At 43.7% G+C, this 25,385-nt stretch overlaps 2 protein-coding genes across 22 annotated transcripts in view; one reads left to right on the top strand and one right to left on the bottom strand.

Annotated features, from left to right (window-relative positions):
• CDC14B (cell division cycle 14B) overlaps positions 1–19,192 on the top strand; it is a 132,132-nt gene extending 112,940 nt beyond the window's left edge. For 4 of the 21 annotated variants that reach the window (XM_060409050.1, XM_060409056.1, XM_060409051.1 and 1 more), the window contains 2 exons: positions 2,710–2,826; positions 7,144–11,172. In XM_060409050.1, the coding sequence (XP_060265033.1) occupies positions 2,710–2,826; positions 7,144–7,342 (316 nt within the window). In that variant the 3' untranslated portion in view covers positions 7,343–11,172. Of the gene's footprint in view, positions 1–2,709; positions 2,827–7,143; positions 11,173–14,196 lie in introns of those variants that run through there. The other 17 variants (XM_027964219.3, XM_060409058.1, XM_060409062.1 and 14 more) reach the window with 10 other exon arrangements.
• Positions 19,193–21,050: 1,858 nt separating this feature from the next.
• Positions 21,051–25,385, bottom strand: part of HABP4 (hyaluronan binding protein 4) — a 36,975-nt gene continuing 32,640 nt past the window's right edge. Inside the window, exons 7-8 of the mRNA XM_004005238.5 lie at positions 24,658–24,843; positions 21,051–22,422 (exon numbers count right to left, since the gene is read on the bottom strand). Coding sequence (XP_004005287.2) covers positions 22,366–22,422; positions 24,658–24,843 — 243 coding nt within the window. The 3' untranslated portion in view covers positions 21,051–22,365. The remainder of the gene's footprint in view (positions 22,423–24,657; positions 24,844–25,385) is intronic.

The raw sequence follows: 25,385 nt of genomic DNA on the forward strand, positions 1-25,385 counted from the left end.
TGATTAGAGACCTGGCTTTTCAGTTTTTTTTTTTGCTTTGCCTCAAGTTGAAGATATTTTTGTATCCAAAATCTGAAAATCCTGGCCTCAAAAGATACTGCAGAGAAGAAAAGGAATTCTAGTATTGGCAAGAGATAGAAAGTAAGACTGAGGGTTCTGTGAGGAAAAGATGGAAAGGAGAAATGACATGTGCTGAATGTTGTCCTGCAAAGCTATGCGGTTGGCTTGGTGTGCAAGGCAGGAGGTACTGAGTTCCCGCATCCCCATGGCAGAGTAAATACTTCACCCTTGTTGGCTAGCTTAATCCACCTTAGGGTGTTATTTGTAATATAAGTAATATCTAAGTTTAGTTGCTGTGTTTTCGTCCCACTTTATTGATATATAACCTATAGATGAAATAACTAGTCTGTTTTTAATGCAAATAACTGATGACCTGAATCTTATTGATGAGATTAATGCATTCCAAATTTCTGTCATGCTCTTATTTTCAAAATTGTACATAAATTATCAGCTACTAATATTACTTCACATGAATTGTTCTCACTAATTTTATAGAGAAGTAAATAATTTTAAAAAGATGTTTCCTATCAGCTTAAAATATGAATTAGCAGTAATTTCTTGTTTGAATAATATTTAAGCATAGTAGTTAATTTAAGAAATCAGGATGTAAATATCCTCAGCAGGTAGTGTATTGGCTCTTGTTTTTTGTTGGTTTTTTTTTTCTGAATTTACAGTGTAATAGTTGATACTTGACTTCACTTTCACTTTTCACTTTCATACGTTGGAGAAGGAAATGGCAACCCACTCCAGTGCTCTTGCCTGGAGAATCCCAGGGACAGAGGGGAGCCTGGTGGGCTGCCGTCTATGGGGTCGCACAGAGTTGGACACGACTGAAGCGACTTAGCAGCTGCAGCAGCAGCAGCCTCAAATTATTTCAAAAGTAGATGTAGTATTTCAGAAAAGCCAACAAGAGTCTCATTTTCTCCATTTATAAAAAATAGAGATAAAAACCATGAGCCCTGTTAAGTGGGCGAGAGGCTTCAGGACAGCAGTGGCAGCCTGAAGCACTGGGCCTGGGCTTCAGTGATAGCAATGGAATTGTTGTTTTGTTTTTCTCTATGAAAAATTCTAGATTCACAGCCTTAGCAGAGACAACTAAATATCTTCTCCTCACTTTATAAAATGAGAAAGAATTTAAAAATAACTCCTTGTTTTCAATGATAAAATTTATATGTCAGAGCGGTCGGTGCCCTTTTTGATCATGTAACTATGTCAGCATATACATCTTCTGTTTTGTTAAAACAGTCAACATATAGGCTGATAAAACTCTATTAGAAACCCTGAATCAAGCATTGACTCGCTTACTCAGGATCAGTTTCCTTCAGTGATACTGAAGGCTTCTTCATAAAGCTTTCAGGAATGCTTCTCATTTAAAGAGAAACAGCCTGGCTAGCAGCCCCCCACCCTCAGCTCTCCCTTCCTCTCCCCCAAATGGCTTGAAAACCAATGACCTCCAGACTTCTGCTCTAGTGCAATACAACCCCATTGTTTCTTCAATGATGAGAAGTTAGCGTTTTACTAAATGCTAATTATTCTATGGTTTGAGTAATACTAAAATTATAAGAATTTGCTACATTTTAAGGACCTGGCTTTGGTTATTAACTAATGTGGTGTTAACACAGGCATAGGAGGTAGGACCAACTGCTAGTTAGTTGTAAAGGTTTCTTCTTACACGGGAGCTGGGTTCTCAGAAGTTGTTGTTGGCTGTCTCACCTATATGTTTGGATATATGAGGATAAAACTTTTTATAGTGTTTTCTCTCACAGATAACTATAAGTTGACTATGTATAAATGTGTATGTATTAAGTTCAGTGTTTTAGTCATTATCTCTTGAAGAAAACAATTGCTTATAAAATTTTTTGGTGTTTTCTGCTGTTGTCCCTATGACAGTTCAATGGGGAAATTTAAAACACCCTGTACTTCTGAGTAGGTATTCTGTGTGGGCTTTATCTGAGGGGTTCTTTCTGATTTGCCTCCTGAGCAGTCTACTCCCATAGGTATCAGTTCCTTGAGATGTCTAGAGTCTAATTAAATAAAGTTTCACAAAATTAAAACAATTTCATTTTAATGGTAGTTGATGACTTAGTAGGTAGTTGTGATCCAGATTTTAAAAACTTGCTTTGAACATCTTTTTAAAATTTGAAATGTTACAAAAAACATGAATTTGACTTGAGTTTGATTCAAGCTGACTTGAGTACTGTTGCTTGTTCTTCCATCTTTGAAGAGTGAATACTGTGTATATATTTATATTCATAGTCTTTAGAATTAGGGTTTTAAAATGATTTCTTGTTTCATGACTAGAATTCTGAGAATCTGATTTTACTTTGGGGCACAGAAATTTGTCTTTCTGATTGATTTCTTTGGTGTGGGAATTGCTTGACATGCCAGATGATTAATTTTCGAAAGCAAAGTTTTCTGGTTATCTTTGTGTAAACCTTCATAGGGAAATGAGATACTTTATTTCAAAAGAACTTGATATAAGAGTGTGTTTCAGATTTTTCTTTTTTTTTTTTGACAAATTTGTTTATGGAAAATTCTATCAGTTCTCAAGAAAGTAATTTGCACTAAAGTGCAAAAATGCCCTCCTCTGTCAAGTATTTGCAAATTGTTTCAGTGAATATAATGTTCTTTTTTTCCAACTATTTTCAGAGTAATTCTTCAGTCCAGTGTTCAGAGCTGTAAAACATCTGAACCTAACATTTCTGGCAGTGCAGGCATTACTAAAAGAACCACCAGATCTGCTTCAAGAAAAAGCAGTTTTAAAAGGTGAGAAAAGAACCCTACTCTTCTGAAGTGTTTCAGATATTGGCTTTCCAGTTTAATCTTCTGGAAATAGAAATGAAGACAGGAGAAAGCAAAGTCCCAGTGATGGGAAATTAATCAAAAATGTTGACTGGTTCATCATCTGAGAAAATCTGGACCATTTTAATTTACGGTTATGTTTTGTTTTTCAGAGGTCATTCTTAACATTGGAAATGTGGTCTCTGGGTCATAATATGGGAAAGTTGAGAATGTTGTGTCCTTCTGAGTTCTTAAATTGAGAACTTCCAAAGCTCTCTGTCAGGACTTAGAGGAAATCTTTCTGTCTATATATCGGACTCATCATAATTATTGGAGAATTAGTTGCACATAAGTGGTGGAGAAATGAGAGCTCTTGAGAGTTTGGGAACCTTCTTTACCTAGTAACTGTCCTCTTGGTCACAGTCTACCCCCAGAGGGGCAGCTCTTTCCCTTTCTGGCCTAGCATCTTGCACTTCCTTCACTAGTATACCCTCTGACAAGAAAATGGACATGTTCTGTGACCAAATCCATCACTCACCGTTGTCTTTGGATGTTTATCATGATCCGAGACATTTCAGCATATTCCAAAATCAGATTCCCTTTTAGGAGAGAGCAGATTGCCCACTTCCCATCATCTCAGGATGGATAGGGAGGCACCTTTTTTGTGTTTATGTATCTTTGCCTAGAGCTGGCAACCCATGAGGCATGACAGTGTTGTCTTACAGAGATCACAAGCAGCCTAAGATAATCCGCACCAGGCTTTGGAATGTTCTCCACAGTTTTCCTTGCTACTTTTTAACTTCTCTGCTCTCAGACCTTTGAGGCTTTGGGCCTGCCGCGGCCTTCAGCGCTGAGGTGGTTTCTGGTGCAGCCCCCCGGCAGCCTGTGTCCTAAGGGACTTACTAACAGTCTGAGAGCCCTGTGTGTTTTGCTGTTTTAAGGAATTGTTCAGTTCTGCCACTGTTTCTCTTTGCAGAATCTTTTGTACAGTTTTTACTACAAACTTTTCTTTAGCTAAGAATGTGATAGTGCCTCCAAACAAGTGTTTGAGAATTGGGCATTGATTCATGATTTTAGGGTTTAAAACTTTTCATTAGGGAAGGTATCAAATACTCTTTAATTCCATTGAGAAGAATATTAGAGAAATGCTGACAAAAAAGTCAAGAGTTTAGGTACATTATAACATAATACCAGGATTTTTTTTATAACAGTAAGAAATAAGAAATGATTGATGAATTCTGCCAAATGAATTGAGAGTCATGTTTTCAAAGAAAAGTTAATGAATGACCTGGGTTAACTGCTTATGGAGCAATAAGTGAAAAGGGCTACACATAAAACTTACGAAATATTGCTTTAATTTTATAAATGTAAAATGTGTTTTATATATGTATAAAGGTATATACATATTTATAAACCTAAATATTTGTGTGTGTGTGTGTGTGTGTGTGTGTGTGTGTGTGTGTGTTAGTCATTCAGTTGTGTCCGACTCTTTGGGACCCCGTAGACTATAGCCCGCCAGGTTCCTTTATCCATGGAATTCTCCAGACAGGAATACTGGAGTGGGTAGCTATTTTCTTCTCCAAGATAAAAGGAAAATATGCTTATAATACCAGTTCTTCTGGTTGGTAGAACAGTTGGGGAGTTTTTTTTCTTATCATTTTCTTTTTCTCTAACTTTTCTACAATAAATGAGGGGAAATGGGAGTTTTTTAACTTTGACACTTTTATGTAAATTATTAAAAATTTAAAGTAAAAGGCCTGCTGCTGATGATAGTTAGACATATTTTGAACGGACGTATTCTTTTCAGACTTCCATCACAGCCAGGTGTGTTTTGCACATTTAATTCTGCTTTCTGCTTTCCCGGATGGTGCTCTCCAGGTTTCAGATGAGATGACTAGAGTCCCGAAGCCGGGGCTGTACATGCCAGGCCTCACCACACTCCTCTTAGGGTGTGGCCGGATGGCAGTTTTTCCATCTAGGTCTTGTCTAGTGATCTAAACTTGTGCTTTTCAGCAGAGGTGGTTCCTGATTGCAGTGAGCATCTGCCTGAGGTCCCTCGACTTGTTGCTTTGAGGACTTTAAAGTAGAGCTCAGACTGAGTAATTTGAGTATTTAAACAGCCCAAAGCTGTTTTCAGGCAATTGGGATAGTGCTGAAAACCAAAGACTTCTTTTAAATTCTGAAATGGACTTTCAGAGATCTGGAGGGGCATAGAAGGAAAACAACAGGAGTCAGCTGGGTTTCATAGTGCTTTTAACCATGCCCTCCCTCCATGCCAGATCTCCTTTGCCTCTTGCCTGGCTTTGGCCTGTTTTGACATCACCTTAACTGCGACCACTTGCAGCTCAGAAGAGAAAGGCAAATGCATTATGTACAGTCCCATTCCTGCTTCTAGGAAATAATGGGTGTCAGGCACCCAAGCTGTAGCCTGTACTTTTATCCTATACGATAGTACTCGTTTTTGGTTGGAGGATAACTGATTCAGGACAAAATAATATGAGCTAAGATGGTTAACTAATTTTAAAGTATTGAATAGAAATCTTTTCTTGGAACAGCAGTACACACATATATACACATATAAAATAGTACCCCATTTCCGTGTGCATTAATAAACGCTTTCAAGGCACCAGGGCTGACCGTCTGCTGTTACTCCCACTTGCGAGGTCCTCTCTCTTGCAGGTTGAGATGTTGTCTGTGTGTTATCATCTCTATCGTGCCACAGAACTTGACCTTTCATTTCTGTGTTCTGTTCTACTCTTAGAGGCTTCCAGGATGAACACCTCACCCAAAGTCATTTTCTATTGATTTGGCTCTTTTGACTTTTGACAGTTTATTGAGAGGCTGTACCTCTTTGAAGAACTTCTGCACAAACACGCTAAAAAAGTAGTCATTTGGAGACTGAAAAATCCTTATGAATGTTGTCATAAATATTTGTTGTTGGGAAGAATTGCCACCATGTGTCTCTCATGGCAGGTGATTATTCTCCCATGTATCCACTGAACACTGGCCACATCTAAACGTAAATCATGAGTGTTAAGCTCTGCTCTGGCACAACCATGACAGTTCAGGCATGGAAACACTGGCGTGTCTGGTGGCAGATGGAGTGCTAAGGGGAGTCTGTGTGGCACCTTCTTCATCCACTTTCTTGAATTGGCCTGTTTTTCAGTGTTCTCGTATGGACTGTCTGAAAAGTTCTTTTAGAATGGATCTCAAACACTTCATCATCAAGCCTCTGATTGAGAACCTTTAGCCAGCTCATTTGATGTCATTCGGTTTGGTTCATGGCTTTACACAGCTCACCCATTGAGTGCATGTTTCTGTAAGCATATGTTGTTTCTTTGGGTCTGTCTTTAGTTCATTTCCTTTTTAAAAGAAATCATAACTTCATTTGTTTTCTAAGATAATTGTCATGTACAAGTGCCTTTTTTAGTCTAAGTTGCATCATTGGGAACCATCACTTTCTGCTTATTTTTTGTGCCTAATTATATTTTGGAGGAAGATAAATACTCAGACTCTTTCCTCAGCCTCTGAAGCCATGAGTCTCCTCACAGGCCTTTCAGTTGGGAGTAGCTGCATTTCAGACTTTGGCTTTTTAAGTCTTCTCATTTGTGAAGTTTGCCATCATCATGCCTTTCAATGCTTCTTGTCCTTAGAGTCTCAGATCTCGGTGTCTATTCCATCACCTCTGGGCTTTAATTTTTTGTTACTGCCATTGTCTTTAAAAACTGTATCATTGTAGGAGCCCCAGAACGTTGTATCTAAATATTCTTTCCTCTGGTTACCTCTGTTCTTTTAAATTATTAATCTTCCTTTGAAATTTCAGATATCTTCCCACTTGGCTTCCCAAACTGACCTGGACCTTTATACTCAGTACTCTCTTGGGGTCTCGGAAAACTAAGTGATTGATTCAGATGAGCTGCTCTAATAGAACTTCATCATCATCTAAGTGAGGGTCACCTCCAGACGGGAATCGGTTTCTCTCTTTCCTTTTGCTTCAGTCGTCCTCTGAAAGTCGCTGTTTAGTTGAAAGTTACAGTGATCTCTTGGGGAAGGAAAGAAGGGAGGTAGGGTGAAGATCAACGTAGATCAGTTGACCCACATACAGAAAAGGGTTGGCGGCTGTCCCCTTGCAGCTGTGCGGCGGTGTGGAGCAAGGCGGGAGCAGGTGCCGGGTGCTGGCTGCACTCTGCTAAACTGGAAACGGCTTGCAGTGCCCCGGCTTTTTCTGTAACCAGATTCTGCCTTTGGAAATAATCAAGTAACACTTCTTTATCTTTTCGTTCTTTCCCACTTTCCCCACAGCCTGATTCCTCAGAGAGAAGGAAGGAAAAGGAATGCTTTGCAACAAATGCCCTTGATGGCATTCTGGTACTCTCATTGCTCGGCTGCTTTTGCCCTCCCTTCTTTTTTTATTGTCGTTTATTGTTTTTTAATTTTTTGCAGAACTGAAACTTTTTCTGCTCTGCCTTTTCTCTCCTGTTTGTCTTTACTTTATGGTTGATATTGTACTGTCTTTTCCAAAGTTATCTGTCATTAAAGAATTATACAAGTGTATCCTTTTTAGCATGTCAATATTTTTATTATGTTGCCTTCCTTGTTTTTGATAACTACGTATGGGACACTTAAAAGCCTTCATGGTAAAATCCTTTTTTTTTTCCCCTGTAGTCCCTCCATTTCAAGGACTAAAACAGTCTTGCGTTAAGTAAAAACCTGTGACCAGAACTGAAAGAAGACTCTAGGAACAGAAAACTACAACAGGACTTTAGCACAATTTATTTGGGAAAAAAAAAAATTGCAAAAGCCTTAGCTGCTTTCCACCTAACAAGTTTATTCAATGAAGAAAATGTCCACTGGAATTTAAATAACTACATGAGCTTGGGTGCAAGTGAATGACTTGAAGAGGGCCCAACTCTCCTATAGTAATGTCTTGAACACAAAAAGCTGTTGTAAATTAGTCTCAGGTGTAAATATCAAAGCCCTCTGTTATCAGGAGAGCTGACTAGTCTGTGTGGTGCACGTATGTCCCTGTGATGGCAATCATTTTAGCTGCTGGCCTTCAGAAGAATTGAAGATCTGATGGAGGTTTTTTACTTATTTATTTGCTGTTCACCCTGTGTCAAAATTTATAAAGATAAAACAAGCATTACTGAAATGGTACTTTCTGTGATTTGATACTATTTGGTTTAATCATCTTCACTTTAATATTTGTAATACCGTTGTAATGTTAACTCTGTTAAGTACCCAGCTGCTTGTCTTCCACCAAAGAGTGCTTTATTAACAAGAATCTGTGAAAACCACATTTAAAGACTGTTGCATGTTGTAATACAAATTGGTACTTCGGTAACCTAAACCTATCAAGAGAATGTTAGTAGTAGCTTTAGAAGACTCAGGAAGAGAGACTAGCTTCAGAGTTGGAAAATTGTTGTAAGTTATTCTTATTTGTGTCACTTTGAGTCTGAAGAATGTCAAGGCTGCCCACTATTTGGTTACCCAGTCATACAAATTAAAATCATACTTCCACACAGGAAAAAACCCCACACTGTTGGTGTTTCCCCTGGAAACAGTGATCCCAAACAATGACGACTTTTTAAAAAAGTTATTTTGTTAGGGTCTTTCTCTGTAGCATTGTGAATTTTTGTTGTTGTTATGTTAATGGCCTCAGGCCTTTTGGTTTCACTCATGGTTATTTGCATCTAGATTTCCTTATTTGTAAATAAGAAATTCACTGTTGCCTTCGGTTAGGGAATACAACTAACAACTCTTTGCAGAGTGCCTTCTCCCCTCAATCCCACAGAAACACAACAGTCTGTAATGTAAAGCAATCACAAAACAATTTATTTGCTGCTAAAAAGAAACAGGGCCCCAAAATAAAAGAATATTTATAATCACCTTGGTTACTTCCATAAGTGAATGATTTAGTTATTGTTAACCAGTGTTTGGCTATTCTAGTTTCGAGAATGAGGAGATATATTGAAAGGCAAAATGCCTTCACATTCTTTACAAGATGAATGCATCAGGTCAGTAGGCAATTCCATTTTTAAAAAGCTGCCTTCTTAATATAGTTACAAAGAATAATGAGTGGTTGGAATAAGCAGATTAAAGTCTGTTCAATGTAAAAAGTTATTAGAAGACTGTGGGTCTCTTATGGTATCTACTGTCTTGGAGTAAATTATAAGTTTGCCTAGTTTTGAGGGGAGATGGAAGATGTCATTGTTTTGATCAAACAAGCAGCTCCTCCTCATTGGGCACCATGCGGTAGGGCCATGCCAGGTTCTAAACATCAGGACCAGACCTCAGAAAAATGGTGGTTTTCTGTCCCTGAAAGTTCGTAAATACAAAGACCCGCTTACCTGAGGGAAGACAGCTCTTGATGAAGCTTTGAGTGGGAAAAGAAACATTGTGTTTGCTGTGTTGTTCTGGGAGATACTAAATATTCAAGCTGTGCCCAGGTATAAAACACTGAATTCTCAGGGCAACTCTTCTTCCCTTTATACCTTTAAAGGCCATTTCCTACATAACTGACCCCAGCAGTTATGAAAATCAAACTTCCATCTGAACCGTTCTTGCTGATCAGAACAAGTAAATGCTGTCTCCCTCACAGTGAATAAGCCATCTTATGTTTTGGCCAAGAGTGAAAAATTTGGGCTTCAATGTACTTTTTGTTTTACAAATTGACTTTTTGTGTGGCTGCTCAAGTTTTCCAGCTAGAGTTGCTATCACTGTGGTTCTTTCTAAAACTCCTTGTTTTTGACAGGCTCACTGAAAGTAGTCATAGCAAACTAGTGATTTGTTAAGAAACATTCCTTGGAACACACAACTTGGATAGTGCTTCAGATGGATTGTGTAGCATGTTGTTAAGGGGATATTGAGAATCTAGGAAGTCTCTGGGTCTGACTGATGGAAAGTTCTTCCTGCTATGAATAAAAGACTCTTCCTCCTGTCCCCAGCTGAAACTTCAGCACACCCAAGAATCTTCTCAGAATCTCATTTTTAATTTCTTGTATACGATCTTGGTATGGAATATGAAATAGGGCATGTCAGATATGGAGAGATTTCTTTAACTTGAGAGCCTTAAACAGCTTTGAAAATACACCAAGAGAATTTCCATTGGGATAAAAATTAGAAATGAATATTTTTAGGTGCCCTTGAAGCTTTCTGGGGACTCAAATCATCAACAGTCAGGGACTGTCCAAAAGAAGAATGTCCGCCAAACTGGGTACCTAGATGTGTGAACAGACTTCCATTTTGTAATCCTAAAGAAAAACTAGAAATCCCTCTAACCTGCGAATGAAGAGGGATGGATCCTGAGCAGTGCCTCAATAAATCAAGTAGCCTTACTTGTCAAAATGTAGCTGCATCTAAGTGGCACACTGCTCTTCTGGTCTCCAGAATTTTTCTGTTCTAAACTTGATTCTCTTAGCCTGTCCCCCACCCACTTGCTTCCCTACCCTCTTCCGCCTCTCACAGGGGTGATTTCTACCTCTTGGGCCCAGACAAAATCTAAAAGAGTTCCCAAGTGTTCTCATGAGGCGATGTGTCTGCCCTTGGGAGTGTGAGATGCTTCGGTGAGCTGTTCGGACCATCAGGCATTCTGGGCCGCGTTATGCAAAGAGCTCTGGGAGCCTTTCCTTTGCTTGACAAATGAGCATTGCGCTCCTTTGATGTTTGTCAGAAAGTAGCATAGCTGCTTCTCTTCATACATTTTTTAAACTAGTAATTGCATTTTGGAAAGCAAAAAGCAACTTTAAAAGTCTGTTTTAATTCTGTAACAGTTTTCTCCCCTCGAAACTGTCCTGTGAGTCTAGCTGCTGCTCTCCCATTTCTCTTAAATCTGAGTATTCTCCATGTCCCTACGCGGAGATACTACAGATGTGTTTAATCGACTGGACAGTTCACCTATACTGTGTAGGAAATTACCTCCTTAATTGCCCAGTAGAATTAACTGTCAGCAAATATGTTCATCTGATTATATTACTGCAGTTTTATATCAATGATTTGCAGACTTTTATCTAACCTGCACTCATGTATAGATTAATAAAGGTTTTAAAATGTAACTGATTAATCAATATTTGATCAATCATTGTCTTGATTTTTTTAAGTAAAATGTATATTTCTAATCATATTTTATAAAGCTGAGAGAACTGGCTGAATGAATGTTTATTTTCCTGAAGGTATTTTTAAGATAAAGCTTCATAATGGCCTGTAAACTTGGCATATCTATGTAGTTTGATACATATTGTCACATTTGTGTATTGTAAACTGGTTTTATACAAAATGTTGAATAATGGAAGTTGTATAATTATAATCATGTCATTAAAAGTATTAACCAAAGAGCCTTTTGAATTTTTTGCTCACTTATCATTCTGAATCATGGTTAAGCTGTGGTTAAAGTGTAAAGTGGATAGAACCCTCTGCAGTATTAGTTTGTTAGGATGTGGTCTGGGCGGCTTAACAGAAATTTACTTTGTTACAGTTCTAGAGGTTAGAAATCTCAGGGTCAGGGTGTTAGCTGGGTGGTTTCTCTTCCTCTCTTCTGATGCCTCTCTCTGAGCCCTCCAATCCCTGGTGCCCCTCTGTCTGTCCCCCATTTCTCATCATATGAATCAGGTTGGATTAGGGTCTATCTTAATGGCCTCATTTTAACTTCATTACCTCTTTAAAGTCACTGTCCCCAGATACGGTTCCATTCTGAGGTATTGGTGGAAGGACTTCAACTTAATCATTTGGGGGTATACTGTTTAGTCTATAATATCTTCCTCAGGATAAGACAGTAAGCAAGTGAGGGGGCTCCTGATATGAACTCACTCTACAGATACCCACTAACCAGCTCAGTCATGTAAAGGTTTGACCCTTCTGAAAACTTCTAAGGAAAAGACACATGTAAGTCAGACCCTTGGAGCCTCGTGGGTCACACACTGTAGCCCCTTCATTTTACCTGCCAAGGTCTGGATTAAAGTGCTAAGTAAAGGCAGGACCAGTGCTGGAGCACTTCATATCCCAGTGTATAACCAACGACGCCATCCACAGCTAATTACCTGCCTTCCCTCTTGGTCTCTTGCAGGGCAGAATCCTAAAAAACCTAATTGCCCACATCATCATGCAAAGGTTATGTGTAGGATGTAGGAACCTGTCCTGTTAAGGGGTGCTGTCCAGTTCCCCAAGAACTTAGTTTTGATTTGTGCTAGGATATGAGTTTTCAAAGTACAAAGTCAAGGGACTGGTCTTCTCATCCAAACTCCTGCATACCACTGCCCTCAAAGAGCAGTTTGTAGGCTTTGCCACGTCTGCCTGCTCCTCCATGGTTTACCCTGAGTTGTGTGCCCTCCTGCTGACCCACTGGAGCTCAGGTGGCATTGGCCAAGCAGCTCAAGATATGTGAGCGTGAAGAGGGCAGGCTTGGCAGTCAGGCTCTGAGGCTTGGCTCTGGATGAAACGTGCCTGTTTCTCGTGGGAGCAGCCGTGTCTTCCAGGGCTGTGCAGTGTGAGCACCCAGCCTCTGAGACCCTAGCCCTGTAGATTCTTGCTTTCTTTCTCTGTTGTTGACCACTGTCCAGTTTTCATTTACCACATGGACAATTCGCTAAACACCTCTACTTAAAATGGGAATAAGAGAATTTTCACCTTAACAATTATAATGAGAATTGAGTTGGATAACGCATGGGACATGCTCCAAGTGGCATTCGGCACCTAGCTTTCAATAATTTAATTTTTATTGTTGGGCGTCATCTCTTCACATCAGGTGGCCAAAGTCTTGGAACTTCAGCTTCAGCATCAGTCCTTCCAATGAGTATTCAGGATTGTTTTCCTTTAGGATTCAATAAATTAATTTTTATACACTTAAGATAATTTTCTCTTAATTGGGTAAAGACCAGTTTTTGATAGCAGATGGTCATCTTTCAGTCTCTGCTATTTTTGGACCCTAGAGCATAATTCCATACAAGTATAATGGTGAATTTTTAAAGAGGCCAGACCATTTGACTTCTGAAGGGAGAAATTCACACACTGAGACTCTCTTGAGAGTGATCAAGGCAGAGTGCTGAAATGATTTAGTAGAGAAGGCCCCTTCATATTGAAATAGCAGGTTGGTATGGAAAGGGCAGTCAGCAATGTGCATTCTGAAATGAGCTCTACCATTTATTCTGTGGATCCTTTATCTGCCTCCTGGCTCTCACTTTGTTCGCTCATAAAACTGGACTAGTAAGTGCATGGTGTTTGGATTAAAAGAGACCAAAGTACGTGATTGTGCCTTAGTATGGGGCCTGGTGCCAGTGTGGAGCATAATATCCACCATTGCTTTCTTTTCCTCCACTTTTGGGTCTTAAGTGCAGCTGGGGGTACATTGAGAGGCAGTGTAGTGGGAGGAATTCTCCAGAAACTTCTCTGTAGAATGCCCTGACTTAAGTAACCATTCTCCCCACTGTTGGCGTGTAGGTAGTTTCCAGCTTTTTACTGGTTTACCACTGCATGAATATTCTCATATGTAAATTCTTCCTGGGTGGTGCTGCTTATTTCCTTAGGTTAAATTCTTTTAAAAGGCATTTCTAGGTCAGGGACATGCAAAAATCTTAAAGCTTTTGATGTACATTGCATCAGAAAGGAGCTTGGTTAATAATAGTTCAGAGCATGGATTCTGGATCCAGACGGGGTGTAAACCTTTGCTCTGCTGCTTATTAGCTGTGTGATTTGGGCCAGAATGACAATATCTAACACGGTTGTTTGAGGATTTAATATTTGTTCATTGCTTAGAACAAGCACCTGGTACATACTAAGAGCCATATATGTTATGTTTAACTAAAAAATTAAAATATATGGTTGTATGAGGATTTAACGTTTGTTAATTACTTAGAACAAGCACCTGGTACATACTACGAGCCATATACATTATATTTAATTAAAAAATTAGAATATTGCCTTAATGCTTTTGAAAAGAACTCACACACAGTCCTCTGTACTCCCTCTGCACCATATCGGCAGCTGCTGTTGTGACGCTGCTGAGCTGGCGAACTAACTGGACAGCACTGACCCCATGGGTCAGTGCCATGGGTTCAGTCACCATCCCTCCCTGCTATGCGTAGTCCAGTCTTTGAGCTGCCCCATTATTCAGATTTGGGGCATTTTGTCTTCTAAGTGGTTAGCATAATATACTCCTTTATCATATATAGTCTCACCATCTTCTTGCTTACTGGAGGAGCATATGGGCTCTGGGAAACTCTTTCAGATTCCTCTCAACAGATCACCCCATCTCCCTCAATGGGGAACCTGGCCCCGTCCACGTGGAATGGAAATCCCTCCACCCTGCCCCTGAAGCACATCTGGTCTCTGCCTTGTCTCAACTGTGTCTCATTTCTTTGCTAGCAAGTCTGCATGGCTTTGACATGCTTCTGGATGACGGGTGCTCTATCCACACTGAGATGCCCAGGTAAGGAGGCCTCCTGCAGGGTGGGACCCTGGCTATGGCCCCTCTGATTCTGATATCATCAGTTTAAATGAGAAGAGACTTTGGGTGGGAATAGGAAGAAAGGGGAAGGCAGTAGGGTTTGTGCATTTTTTCGCTTTGAGAAAGACAGTGGTTCTCATGGTGGGTTTGCTTCTCCATGTAAAACAAAATGACTTTTCAGGCAGACAATTCTTCCTTGTGTAGAACTCCAGAGAATGCAGCCAGTCTGGCATTCCTTGCAAACCTCCCCCACCTGCCTCTCCTACTAAATGCCAGTAGTGTTCCCACCCATTGGGTAACCCAACCCACCCACCCACCCCCTGCCGCTCCCAATACGCATTTTCAGCCACTTTCAGGAGGCAGTGCCGCCCCTGGTTGCAAACTGCTGATTAGGTTCAAACACAGCTTCACTGGGCAATGTCACGGAAACAGCAGTAGACTGCGAAGTGAATATTGTTTTACTCTGGTCCAAGCCCCAGCTGGTAGAGGAAGGGCACGAAGGAAAGGTTTCATTAATATAGGAGGCAGCGGGGGCTAACCCTGAGAACAAGGCTTATCCTCATGAAAGTGGGGGACTCGGACTTCAGGCCAGCCTTCCTGCCTGGCCCTGGCCTATCAGTGTAGCAGCCACAGGGAGTTTGCCCATCCTGTGTTCTCCATCCCTAAGCCTAGGCAGACCAGTGATTGGCACATCCTTAAGTAGCAGTTGAGTATTCATTCAGCTTTGGCAGACAGGAGTGGGGACTGGAACATGATGACTAGCGGCCACCCTAGCTCACTCCTGCCTTTCAGAGTGTTTCTGTCTGGCCAACCCCATATTTGTCCACTTTTGAACAGCATGAAACTTGGGGTCTTTTCTCCAGCCAGCAAATTAAACCAGGCCCTGTAGTATCCAGTAACCCCCTACCACAGGTTCTGGTGTTGTAAATACAACTCCGTCTGTCTCCCCCCCTTTTCTAGTGATGGTTGGATGTCCCGGGCTCTGACCTTTCTAGACCGACTTTTAATCTGGCTCGGGATCCGCAGGGACTAGATCTCCAGAGGTCGCCCCTGGACAGCACAGCGCTTACCATCGGAAATTTTCTCAAGATGCAATTTAAACCTGTTTCCTCAGGCCCATGCCTCAGCCTCGTAGCATAGGAGTTTTTGCCTCATTCTTCCTGTGGGTATTGAGATCTCAGCCCAAAGTCAGAGCTGGGACTTCCTGTAGGCTACCTGGATGACTGGGTTGGGAGAAGGACCAGGCTGGCACCCCCTCTGTGGCAGTGGTGCAATTCCAAGTGGTTAGCATGCTTTAAGCCTTCTTGCATTAGACTCCTCGTGACCATCTGATGGGAGCGGATTCCTCTGTCTCCCTGAAACAAGATTTTGAAGACTTTGTAGACAAGCCCTCCCTGGCGTCACTGGCTGAGCGTCATCCAGCTCCAGGGGTGCCGGTCACACAGATGCACTGGAGGGTGCCCCCTAGACGTGTGCTCTGAAGAAACCTGTTCTCCAGTCGTTCCAAGCCCTGTTCTGGGCCTTTGGGATCCTCGGTGAAAATCCCTGAAGGAGGTCTTTCCACGCTAGTCACAGGACCCTAGGTCTCCACTTTCTTTGCTGGGCCACCTGGCCTCTGCATTTCTCCGGCTTTCTTTCTCCCAAGCATGCTACCCCGCTCACTGAACGTTTCTTTGGCTCCCCCGCTCACTTTCATTCTCACTTTCCCTTCTCACCAGAACGCTCTCCTTCTGATCATTTTGCACTGCCAAGAATGTAGGGCTTACCTCAGGCATGTTGTTTTCCTCTCTGACGCTCTAGTGCTGCTCTCCTATCTGAGCGGGTAGGTGAAGTGCCGACCAGAGCCACTGACACAGCTATGCAGGTGGTTCATCCAGGTGAGTGAGGTCCCCTGGGGCTGGGTTGTGTACACCCCGACTGGAGGTATCCTTGGCGCCTCTGGCAGGGTGGCTATTCTGGAGAAAATACTCTTCCTCTTTTTTGATAACTCTCAGAAACCCCTGAGGGACTTATGTGTAAGTTCAGTTCAGTCGCTCAGTCATGTCTGACTCTTTGTGACCCCATGGACAGCAGCATGCCAGGCCTCCCTGTCCTTCACCATCTCCAGGAGCCTGCTCAAACTCGTGTCCATCAAGTCGGTGATGCCATCCAACCATCTCATCCTCTGTCATCCCATTCTCCTTTTGCCTTCTATCTTTCCCACAATCAGGGTCTTTTCCAATGAGTTAGTTCTTCGTATCAGGTGGCCAGAGTATTGGAACTTCAGCTTCAGCACCAGTCCCTCCAATGAATATTCAAGACGGATTTCCTTTAGGATGGACTGGTTTGATCTCCTTGCAGTCCAAGGGATTCTCAAGAGTCTTCTCCAACACCATAGGTCAAAAGCATCAATTCTTTGACACTCAGCCTTCTTTATGGTCCACCTCTCATATCCATACGTAACTTCTGGAAAAAACCATAGCTTTGACTATATGGAGCTTTGTTGGCAAAGTAATGTCTCTGCTTTTTAATATGCTGTCTAAGTTTGTCATAGCTTTTCTTCCAAGGAGTCTTTTATTTTCGTGGCTGCAGTCACCATCTGCAGTGCCTTTGGAGCCCAAGAAAATAAAGTCTGTCCCTGTGTCCATTGTTTCCCCACCTATTTGCCATGAAGTGATGGGACCAGATGCCATGATCTTAGTTTTTTGAATGTTGAGTTTTAAGCCAGCTTTCTCACTCTCTTTCACTTTCATCAAGAGGCTCTTTAGTTCTTCGCTTTTCTGCCATAAGAGTGCTGTCATCTGCATATCTGAGGCTACTGATATTTCTCCCTGCAATCTTAATTCCAGCTTGTGCTTCATCCAGCCCAGTGTTTCTCATGATGTACTCTGCATAGAAGTTAAATAAGCAGGGTGACAATATACAGCCTTGACATACTCCTTTTCCTATTTGGAACCAGTCTGTTGTTCCATGTCCGGTTCTAACTATTGCTTCTTGACCTGCGTACAGGTTTCTCAGGAGGCAGGTCAGGTGGTCTGGTATTCCCATCTCTAAGAATTTTCCACAGTTTGTTGTGATCCACACAGTCAAAGGCTTTAGTGTCTTCAATGAAGCAGATGTTCTTCTGGAATTCTCTTGCTTTTCCTATGATCCAGTGGATGTTGGCAGTTTGATTTTTGGTTTCCCTGCCTTCTCTAAATCCAGCTTTCGTGTACTGTTGAAGCCTGGCTTAGAGAATCTTGAGCAATACTTTGCTAGCATGTAAGATGAGTGCAATTGTGTGGTAGTTCCCTGGTGGCTCAGATGGTAAAGCGTCTGCCTACAATGTGGGAGACCGGGGTTCGATCCCTGGGTCAGGAAGACCCCCTGGAGAAGGAAATGGCACCCCACTCCAGTACTCTTGCCTGGAAAATCCCATGGACGGAGGAGCCTGGTAGGCTACAAGTCCATGGGGTCACACACAGAGTTGGACACAACTGAGCGACCTCACTTTCACTTTGAACATTCTTTGGCATTGCCTTTCTTTGGGACTGGAATGAACGCTGACCTTTTCCTATGAGTAAGTTGATGCCACTCTATTCTCATGACAGGTGTTCCCCAACAATGCTCCCAAGTCAGCCTTCTGAAATGGGGCCACATTTTTGCAAAGAAACAAGGCAGTGGTGCTTTCCCCACACTATGGGGCCAGTTTCACCCGTGGTGAAGCTGTGATAGTTTAGAGAGCATTTGTGGTTTGGTTGGGGAAAGCCCTACTGCCTTGGGTCCTGGGAAACCTATGGCCAAGGAAAAGGCTCTCCCAGAGCAACAGGAGATGGGCAGAGGTAGCCTGGGCCAGCAGAGGCTCCTGGAGCACTTCGGACTTTAGGCGTCATGAGGCCCCTAGGAGAGCCAAGCTTCTGCCCCTGTCTCCACCAGCACCTTGCCAGCAGCCCTGAACCTAGCCTCATGCCCTCCCAAGACTCGCCATCACCACCTGTGCAGGAGACCTATTAAAGCCTTCTACATGCGTGCTAAGTCGCTTCAGTCATGTCCAACCCTTTGTGACCCTAAGGACTGTAGCCCACCAGGCTCTTCTGCCCATGGGATTCTCCAGGCAAGAATACTGGAGTGGGTTGCCATGGCCTCCTCCAGGGGATCTTCCCGACTCAGGGATCGAACCCACGTCTCTTATGTCTCCTGTGCTGGCAGACGGGTTCTTTACCCCTAGCACCACCTGGGAAGCCCCAAAGCTTTCTAAGAGTACTTCAAATGTTTTAGGAGAATGTGTCACAGTGTGGCGTTGCCATGGGCACCACCTCACCCCAGGGAGTAGCTAAACACAGAGCACACCCCATGTGGTCTTTTGGCTCCAACAGGGCACATGTATCTTCTGGCCTTTCCTGATCTTCTCTTCGCAGCTTTGCCCAAGAGACTAGTAACATTAACTGGAAATTTCAGGGGTGTGTAGAAAGAACACAGCTTGGGGACCGAATCTTCTTTCTCCTTCATCTTTTCATCCCATTCCGCCCAAATATTTTCATCCTATCCCATCCCAAATACTAGCTAGGGAGCATGGAAGATGGATGTCTCTTCCTGTTCCCTGACAAGTGATGAGACAATTATAAGACAGCACATAGCAGTTACTCAAGAAATGCTCATTTCCTCAAGTTACCCAGGTTCTGCAACAAAGGTAGAGGGGGACCCTTCAGACTTAAAGGACATTCAGGTAAAGGGCAGAGCCTTATCGCTAAGGTTTGCCTCCTTGGGCAGTGCTTCCTCTAAGTGAGGATAGTACCCCTTAGTAGAGGGAGTACTCCTTAGAAGGAGGGCAGGCTGTGATTGGCAGGATCACATGGACAGCCTCCTGGGGAAATAGGTTCCTTGACTTAGGTGGCGGTTACAATAAAGTTTTGCACTTTTGTGTTGTATTTAACAATAAAGATTTCTTTTCAATAACTTGCTTTCTTCCTTTCCCACTCGCTTTACTACACAAATCCTAAGAGCCTCCACACCTGGGACATGTGGGCAGTGTCGCTGGCCGCCCGAGCACCTCACTTCAGGCCGGAGTCGGGAGGATGTGGAGGGGGAGGCGGCAGGGCCCTGGAAGGTGTTCACAGAATGTGATCCGCACAGCCCTGTCGTCTCTGGGTGCTGAGGACAACAGCAGCAGAGAGAGGAAAGTGGGCACAATTTTTCCTCAAAGTGAACCTCTGCTTGTCCTGCTGGGCTCATGCTCTGGTCTCCCCGCCCTCTGTTGGCAGCGTGTCTCTCTCCTGGATAAGTTAGTAGGTGGCAGTCCTGTTTTCCCTTCAAGGGCTGACCTTTCCCAGCTTCTGAGATCTGGATCCTGCTCTTCCCTAGGACTTGCCAACACCACACATGACGTGGTTTCAAAGGAGAAGCAATGCCATCAACCCTGAAATGCCTATGCCCTGGGCTGGCATGGAGGAGCCAGGGAATCAGGGAGGACAGGGCCTCCACTAGAACCCAGCACTAGAAAACGGGGTGCCTGCTATGGCTTCTGTGAGGGGCCAGCCTTGCATGAGGTGAAAATGTCAACTGTTCATCAGTAACACTGGGCAAAAGATGTACTTTTTCAAAGTAGCCTGGCTAGATGTTCAGACCATCCAGCACCAGGTTCCCGGCCAGCAGCAGCTTCTGCGGTGACTCCGCTTCTTCCTAGATGGTCACGTTTCCATCTGGTCAAAGCAGGGACCAAACCCTCATCCTGTCTGGGTTCACACCTCTCTATTGATGAGGCTCTCCCCGCTGCAGGTCCTGGGACCAGCTCATCTCTAACTCCTGCTCTGGCAGCCTGAGCCCCTGCAGTGAGCTCTTGGGTCAGAAGGCGTGAATTCCCACACCTGCCTTGGGAATTCAAATATGCTTGACCTCCACTTTCTAAAAGGGTTTGTTAGACTCACAGGTTTTCTTAGATGGGGTTAATTTGCTTAGTATTAAAGTTATCAGCCAGAAACGTGTCCCACTTCATGACAACATGTCTATACCAAATCACCTCAGAGAAGTTATGCAGGGGAACTCCTGTGGAAGGCCTTGCCTCGTGTACAGGTCCAAACTCAGTCCTGCCTCCTGAGTTTCCCTATATCACATTATGGATTCCTCCTGCCCCGTGCTGCTGCCCTGTCTTCTCTGGGGCTGGACTGTGGACAATCCTATGACAAAAGCCTGACATTCATCTGACCCCCCAAATTGGTGAGAGGTAGTCCTGGTGAGCAAATGAAGACCCCTGCAGGCCCAGAAGCCATCCCCTATCCCCTCACCAAACTTTCATGAGATCTGAGGCTGCTCTGTGGCATAGGAATTCTCAGTCTCTTTGGGAAGGATGTAGTGTTTGCACATACAACATGAAGCCTAGCACAATGGGCTTTGCAAGTGTTATTCATGACACTAAAGGGAATAAGGGAATTTTGGAAGGGATCTCTGTTTTGCCAATCTTCAAAGCCAAGGCAAGGCAGAATGACAATGTGACAGCTCAAGCCTGCTGAGCAGTGACACGCTGCACCAGCCGACTATCACGGCTGAACCTGACATTTATTCTCACAAGCCTTCTTAACTCAGATTAGGGTACTCCCGTTCACTGTCTTTTTCTGGGGAGGGGGAATAAAATGACCTTAATACTCAGATTGATAACAAGAATCCAAAAGTAGGCTGTCAACCACAGTGGCTTAATGTGACTAAGGGTTCAGCTCTGATTATTCAACAAAATGTGAAATGACTCCACTGTGGTCTTTCCACATGTTCTTCCCTCTTGACCTGGGTGTCACCAAAAGGATTCAACTCTCTATACACAAAGTTAGGAGGGAATACCAACCTTTATTTACACTTGGGTTCAAGTTCAGAACTGTCATCTTGGACAGTATAGCAAGGCAAAAAAAAGCACAAATCCTGAGACCAAGGTTCAGATTCCAACATGAACGTATCAACTGTGTAACAAGTTTGTGACTGTTCCCCAGTTTCTTCAGTAAAATGGGAAGGGTGTCACCCCAGCTTCCAGGGCTGTTAACAGCTGCCTCTGCCCCAGCCACCATCGCAGCACTACCCACAAGCAGCTAGCTGAACCGCCATGGGCCTCCCAGTCTCAGCCCTGCTGATTAGTGGGGCTAGGGCTAACCCTAACATGCTCCAAAGGCAAGAAAGAGGAACTCGAACTGGTGCAGGGCCGAGTGAGAAAAACTGCATATGGGTATTCAGTGTTATTTACAAGTCTTGCCCAGGACAGGGACAGACAGCCTTCGTACACAGGTGTTGAATTCTGACACTAGCTTTGAGGGAGAAAATCTGCAACACTCTTCCCTGGACCCCTTTTCATTTGATTGGTGGGTTAAATAACATGATTTTAAAGATCGTATACTTAATACTCATCCTAAAAACCACCCAAACACTAAATATGCACATTTATACTAAGCATGTGTGTATGTGTGTGTTACATACACACAGAAACCACGAGGTAGTTTAAATCACCATGAAAAACCCCAATACTTGCCCTAATTCTCTGCCACAGAGTGGTAACCTTTGAGTGCACAATAGCTATTTAAAATTATTGGTTAAATAAAAAACCAAAAAAATTCCAGGAGAATATAACATTTACAAGTAAATGGTAAATAGAACTGTATTTTAATTTCTTGGTCGCTGAAAACTAGGCTGTGACTGCTTTAAATTAATAGCAGAGTTATATGTATTTCCTCTAATACTGAAGGACACAGCCTTCCGGTATCTATACAATTTACTAAGTAGTCTCAATAGATTCTATTTTACAACTTGCTTTACTCTCCATGCTTTTGTGGAGGATTCAATACAATCTCTATGTACAGGTTTTAAACATTATTTCTGAACTACATTTGGAATTCATTAAATAAAAAAATAATCACCATTATCTACCTTCCTGGGAAAGTGCCAGACTAACCCCCAGCCAGAACTGCTGCTCTTTAGGTGTCTGGAGAAATCCCTGTTCCCACAAACTACCCAGACCAAAAACAGTACAATGAGTTCAAATTACACGGGAAAAAGCAACATCTATTGTTCTTAGAGTCTGACTCTCTTCCCCACAGCAAGAAAAGTCTTCATAGGTATGCCAGTGCTGTTTAAGTTGCCAGGGAAATTGGGCTGTCTCAAGCCAGAGCAGGGAAATCTTCAGGGTCATCCGGGTTTGGAGCAACATCTTGTATCTAAAAAAGAGAAGTTTTGAAACCAACTGTCAGTTCACCCATTCCCACTTGGGTGCAAAAGTGTGTGAAACACAGTACCTACTCTCTCAGTTCAGTTCAGTTCAGTCACTCAGTCATGTCCGACTCTTTGTGACCCCATGAATTGCAGCACGCCAGGCCTCCCTGTCTATCACCAACTCCCGGAGTTCACTCAGATTCACGTCCATCGAGTGGGTGATGCCATCCAGCCATCTCATCCTCTGTCATCCCCTTCTCCTCCTGCCCCCAATCCCTCCCAACATCATGAAGGAACTAACTGAGTAGGGGTAAGCAGCCCAAACGTTGAGGGAGGGAGAGGCCCAGTGGGAAGAGAAGAGTGGCAGGGTCACTCCACGTGAGGCCCTGCTCTGAGCTGCAGCCAAGTTCTGCCCAGACCCTGCAGAGGGGGGCACAGAAGCATGCTTCTCCCTCCTCTGACCCGCTCTGTCCCCACTGCAGGATGGCTGGCAGTGCCTGCCACCCTGCCTCCCCCACGCCCTGCCCTGGCCCTCACTCCCACAAAACCTTACTGTGATCCTTTATTTGCACCTTGCGTGCATGTGTGCTAAGTCACTTCAGTTGTATCTGACTCTTTGCAGCCCTATGGACTATACCCCAACAGGCTCCTTTGTCCATGGGCTTCTCCAGGCAAGAATACTAGAGTGGACTGTCATGTCTTCCTCCAGGGAATCTTCCGACTCAGGGATCAAACCCGTGTCTCATGTATCCTGCATTGGCAGGTGGGTTCTTTACCACTAGCACCACCTGGACCCTTTAGCTCCTCCTTCATCCGATAAACATGACAGAATGTTTGCTACATGGAGATACAAGGATGGTTAAAGACAGTCCTACCCTCAGGAACTCACAGAGCTCCTGCAGGAGGAGCATACTGGTCACATCAGTAACACATGGCCTGGGACTAGAGGCCCACAGTCGGGGCGTCCAGTGCAACCTGGTGGCCATGCACACATTACAGTTAAGTGACGTCTTCTAGAAGAGAAACTTCTGGAGATAACCACAACAAATGAGCAAAAAGAACAGGATTCTGACACAATGCAACTGTGAAGGCGGGTGGGGCCTGAGGGTGGTGCAGAGCTGGAAGAGCCCAGGTGGGTGGCAGGGTCCCTTGCACCAGAGAGCCACACTGCACCACAGAGGCAGAGCTGCTATTGGAAAGGGGCAGGTGTGTATTTTCTATTTCCAGAATAGATCCTTTTTCCCAACTGGCCTCAAATTTACCCAGAAAAAACACTTGTTTTCGTTCTTGCTGAAGTATAACAAGTTAGACTCCTCCCAGGGGTTGCTCCCTGGAATAAGGGAATCGGCAGCAAAAGGAATATTTCCAAGATCAGCCACAAAGAAGGGGCTTCTCCATTCTCACAAGGACAGCATGGGTGCCTCTGCTGGCCGCTGAACCTTGTGCCCAATTCCCACTAAACAGGTATTGGTATATTTGTTCATAAAACACTGATGAAGCGTCTAGTACAGCTTATATTATACTAGGCACTGGGGAAACCAATCTGTCTTCTGGAGACAGCAGATGCTGACCAACAATTGTACCAGCGATAGTACAATTACAAATGCAGATGGTGCTTCAAAGAAAGGAAGGACTCTGACCTGGTCTGGAAGCCTCCTCTGATGAAGGGAGGTTAGAGGATCTAGCCTAGGTAAACAGGCAAAGGGGTAGGAGGAAGGCCAGCAGGCAGAAAGGCCCCATGGAGTAAGGAACAAGGTTGTCTGTCCCAGAAGTAGGGCAGTGTCAGCTAAAGAGTGGCAAAGAATGGTTTGACGTGAAAAGGTTGCCTTGAAGCTGTTGGAATGATTCTGTCTACACTGAAAGCTTCAGGGCACAGGGTTGCTTACACCGTAGTAAGCAACTGTCAGTTGATCTAATTCAATACCAGGCCTGGGGACCTCATCTGATGCACATGCGTGAATTTTTCTCCAGCTCTGAGTGTACAATCATAGCAGACAGACTTCCCTGGAGACCCGGGAGGCCAGGGCTACACAATGGTCTGTATCCAACTGATGCCCATCATGCTGATGACCATTCCAAATACTCTAACATGGGGCCCACACTAGACAGAGGAGAAAGAACGTCCTCTATCTAGATCAGGCCGAACTTGATGATCCTCCAAAATCAAACTATGTAGGCCCAGGGCATCTTCATCCTCTCACTTCAGAAAACCATCCAGGATTTAGAATATACACACTTACCACCACTTCTGCTCTGGGTCCATAGTTTTCTGCCCTTCTGATCCTTCCCCGGCCTCCCCGTGTGCCACCTCTGGCTCCACGCCCGGGACGAGGGAGGTTACCAAAATTAATCTCCAGCTGGGATGTGATGTCATTGGCCGCTTTCCGGAAAACGTGGGCATCATCTTCATAGTCATCCTTTACCATCTGAAACACAGTTACAGCATCAGACACAGAACGTACACACGGCCGTCTCCATGGACACTCGCTGGGCTGAGCAGGGGAAGATGCTGCTGCTGCTCTGCTTCCAGCTGCGTGGGTTTTGCACTTTGCAGCCACACGTTCTCATACTGACAGGCCTTCTTTTTTCTATTTAATGGGAGTGGCTGATTTACAGTGCTGGGGTAGTTTCTGTTGTAACCACAAAGTCAGCCCACTATTGCTGTTGTTCAGTCACTAACTCGTGTCTGGCTCCAACCCAATGAACTGTAGCCCACCAGGCTCCCCTGTCCTTGGGATTCTCCAGGCAAGAATACTGGAGTGGGTTGCCATGTCCTTCTCCAGGGGGATCTTCCCGACCCAGGGATCAAACCTGTGTCTCCTGCACCGCAGCTGGATTCTTTACTGCTGAGCCACCAGGAAAGCCCCTGTTGGCTATATAAATGCATAAATCCACTCTTTTAAGATTCTATCACCATACAGATTATCATAGAGTATTGAACAGAGTTCCCTAAACTATACAGTAGGTT

The sequence above is a fragment of the Ovis aries genome, chromosome 2, assembly GCF_016772045.2.
Source record: "Ovis aries strain OAR_USU_Benz2616 breed Rambouillet chromosome 2, ARS-UI_Ramb_v3.0, whole genome shotgun sequence".
NCBI classification, from domain to species: Eukaryota; Metazoa; Chordata; class Mammalia; order Artiodactyla; family Bovidae; genus Ovis; species Ovis aries.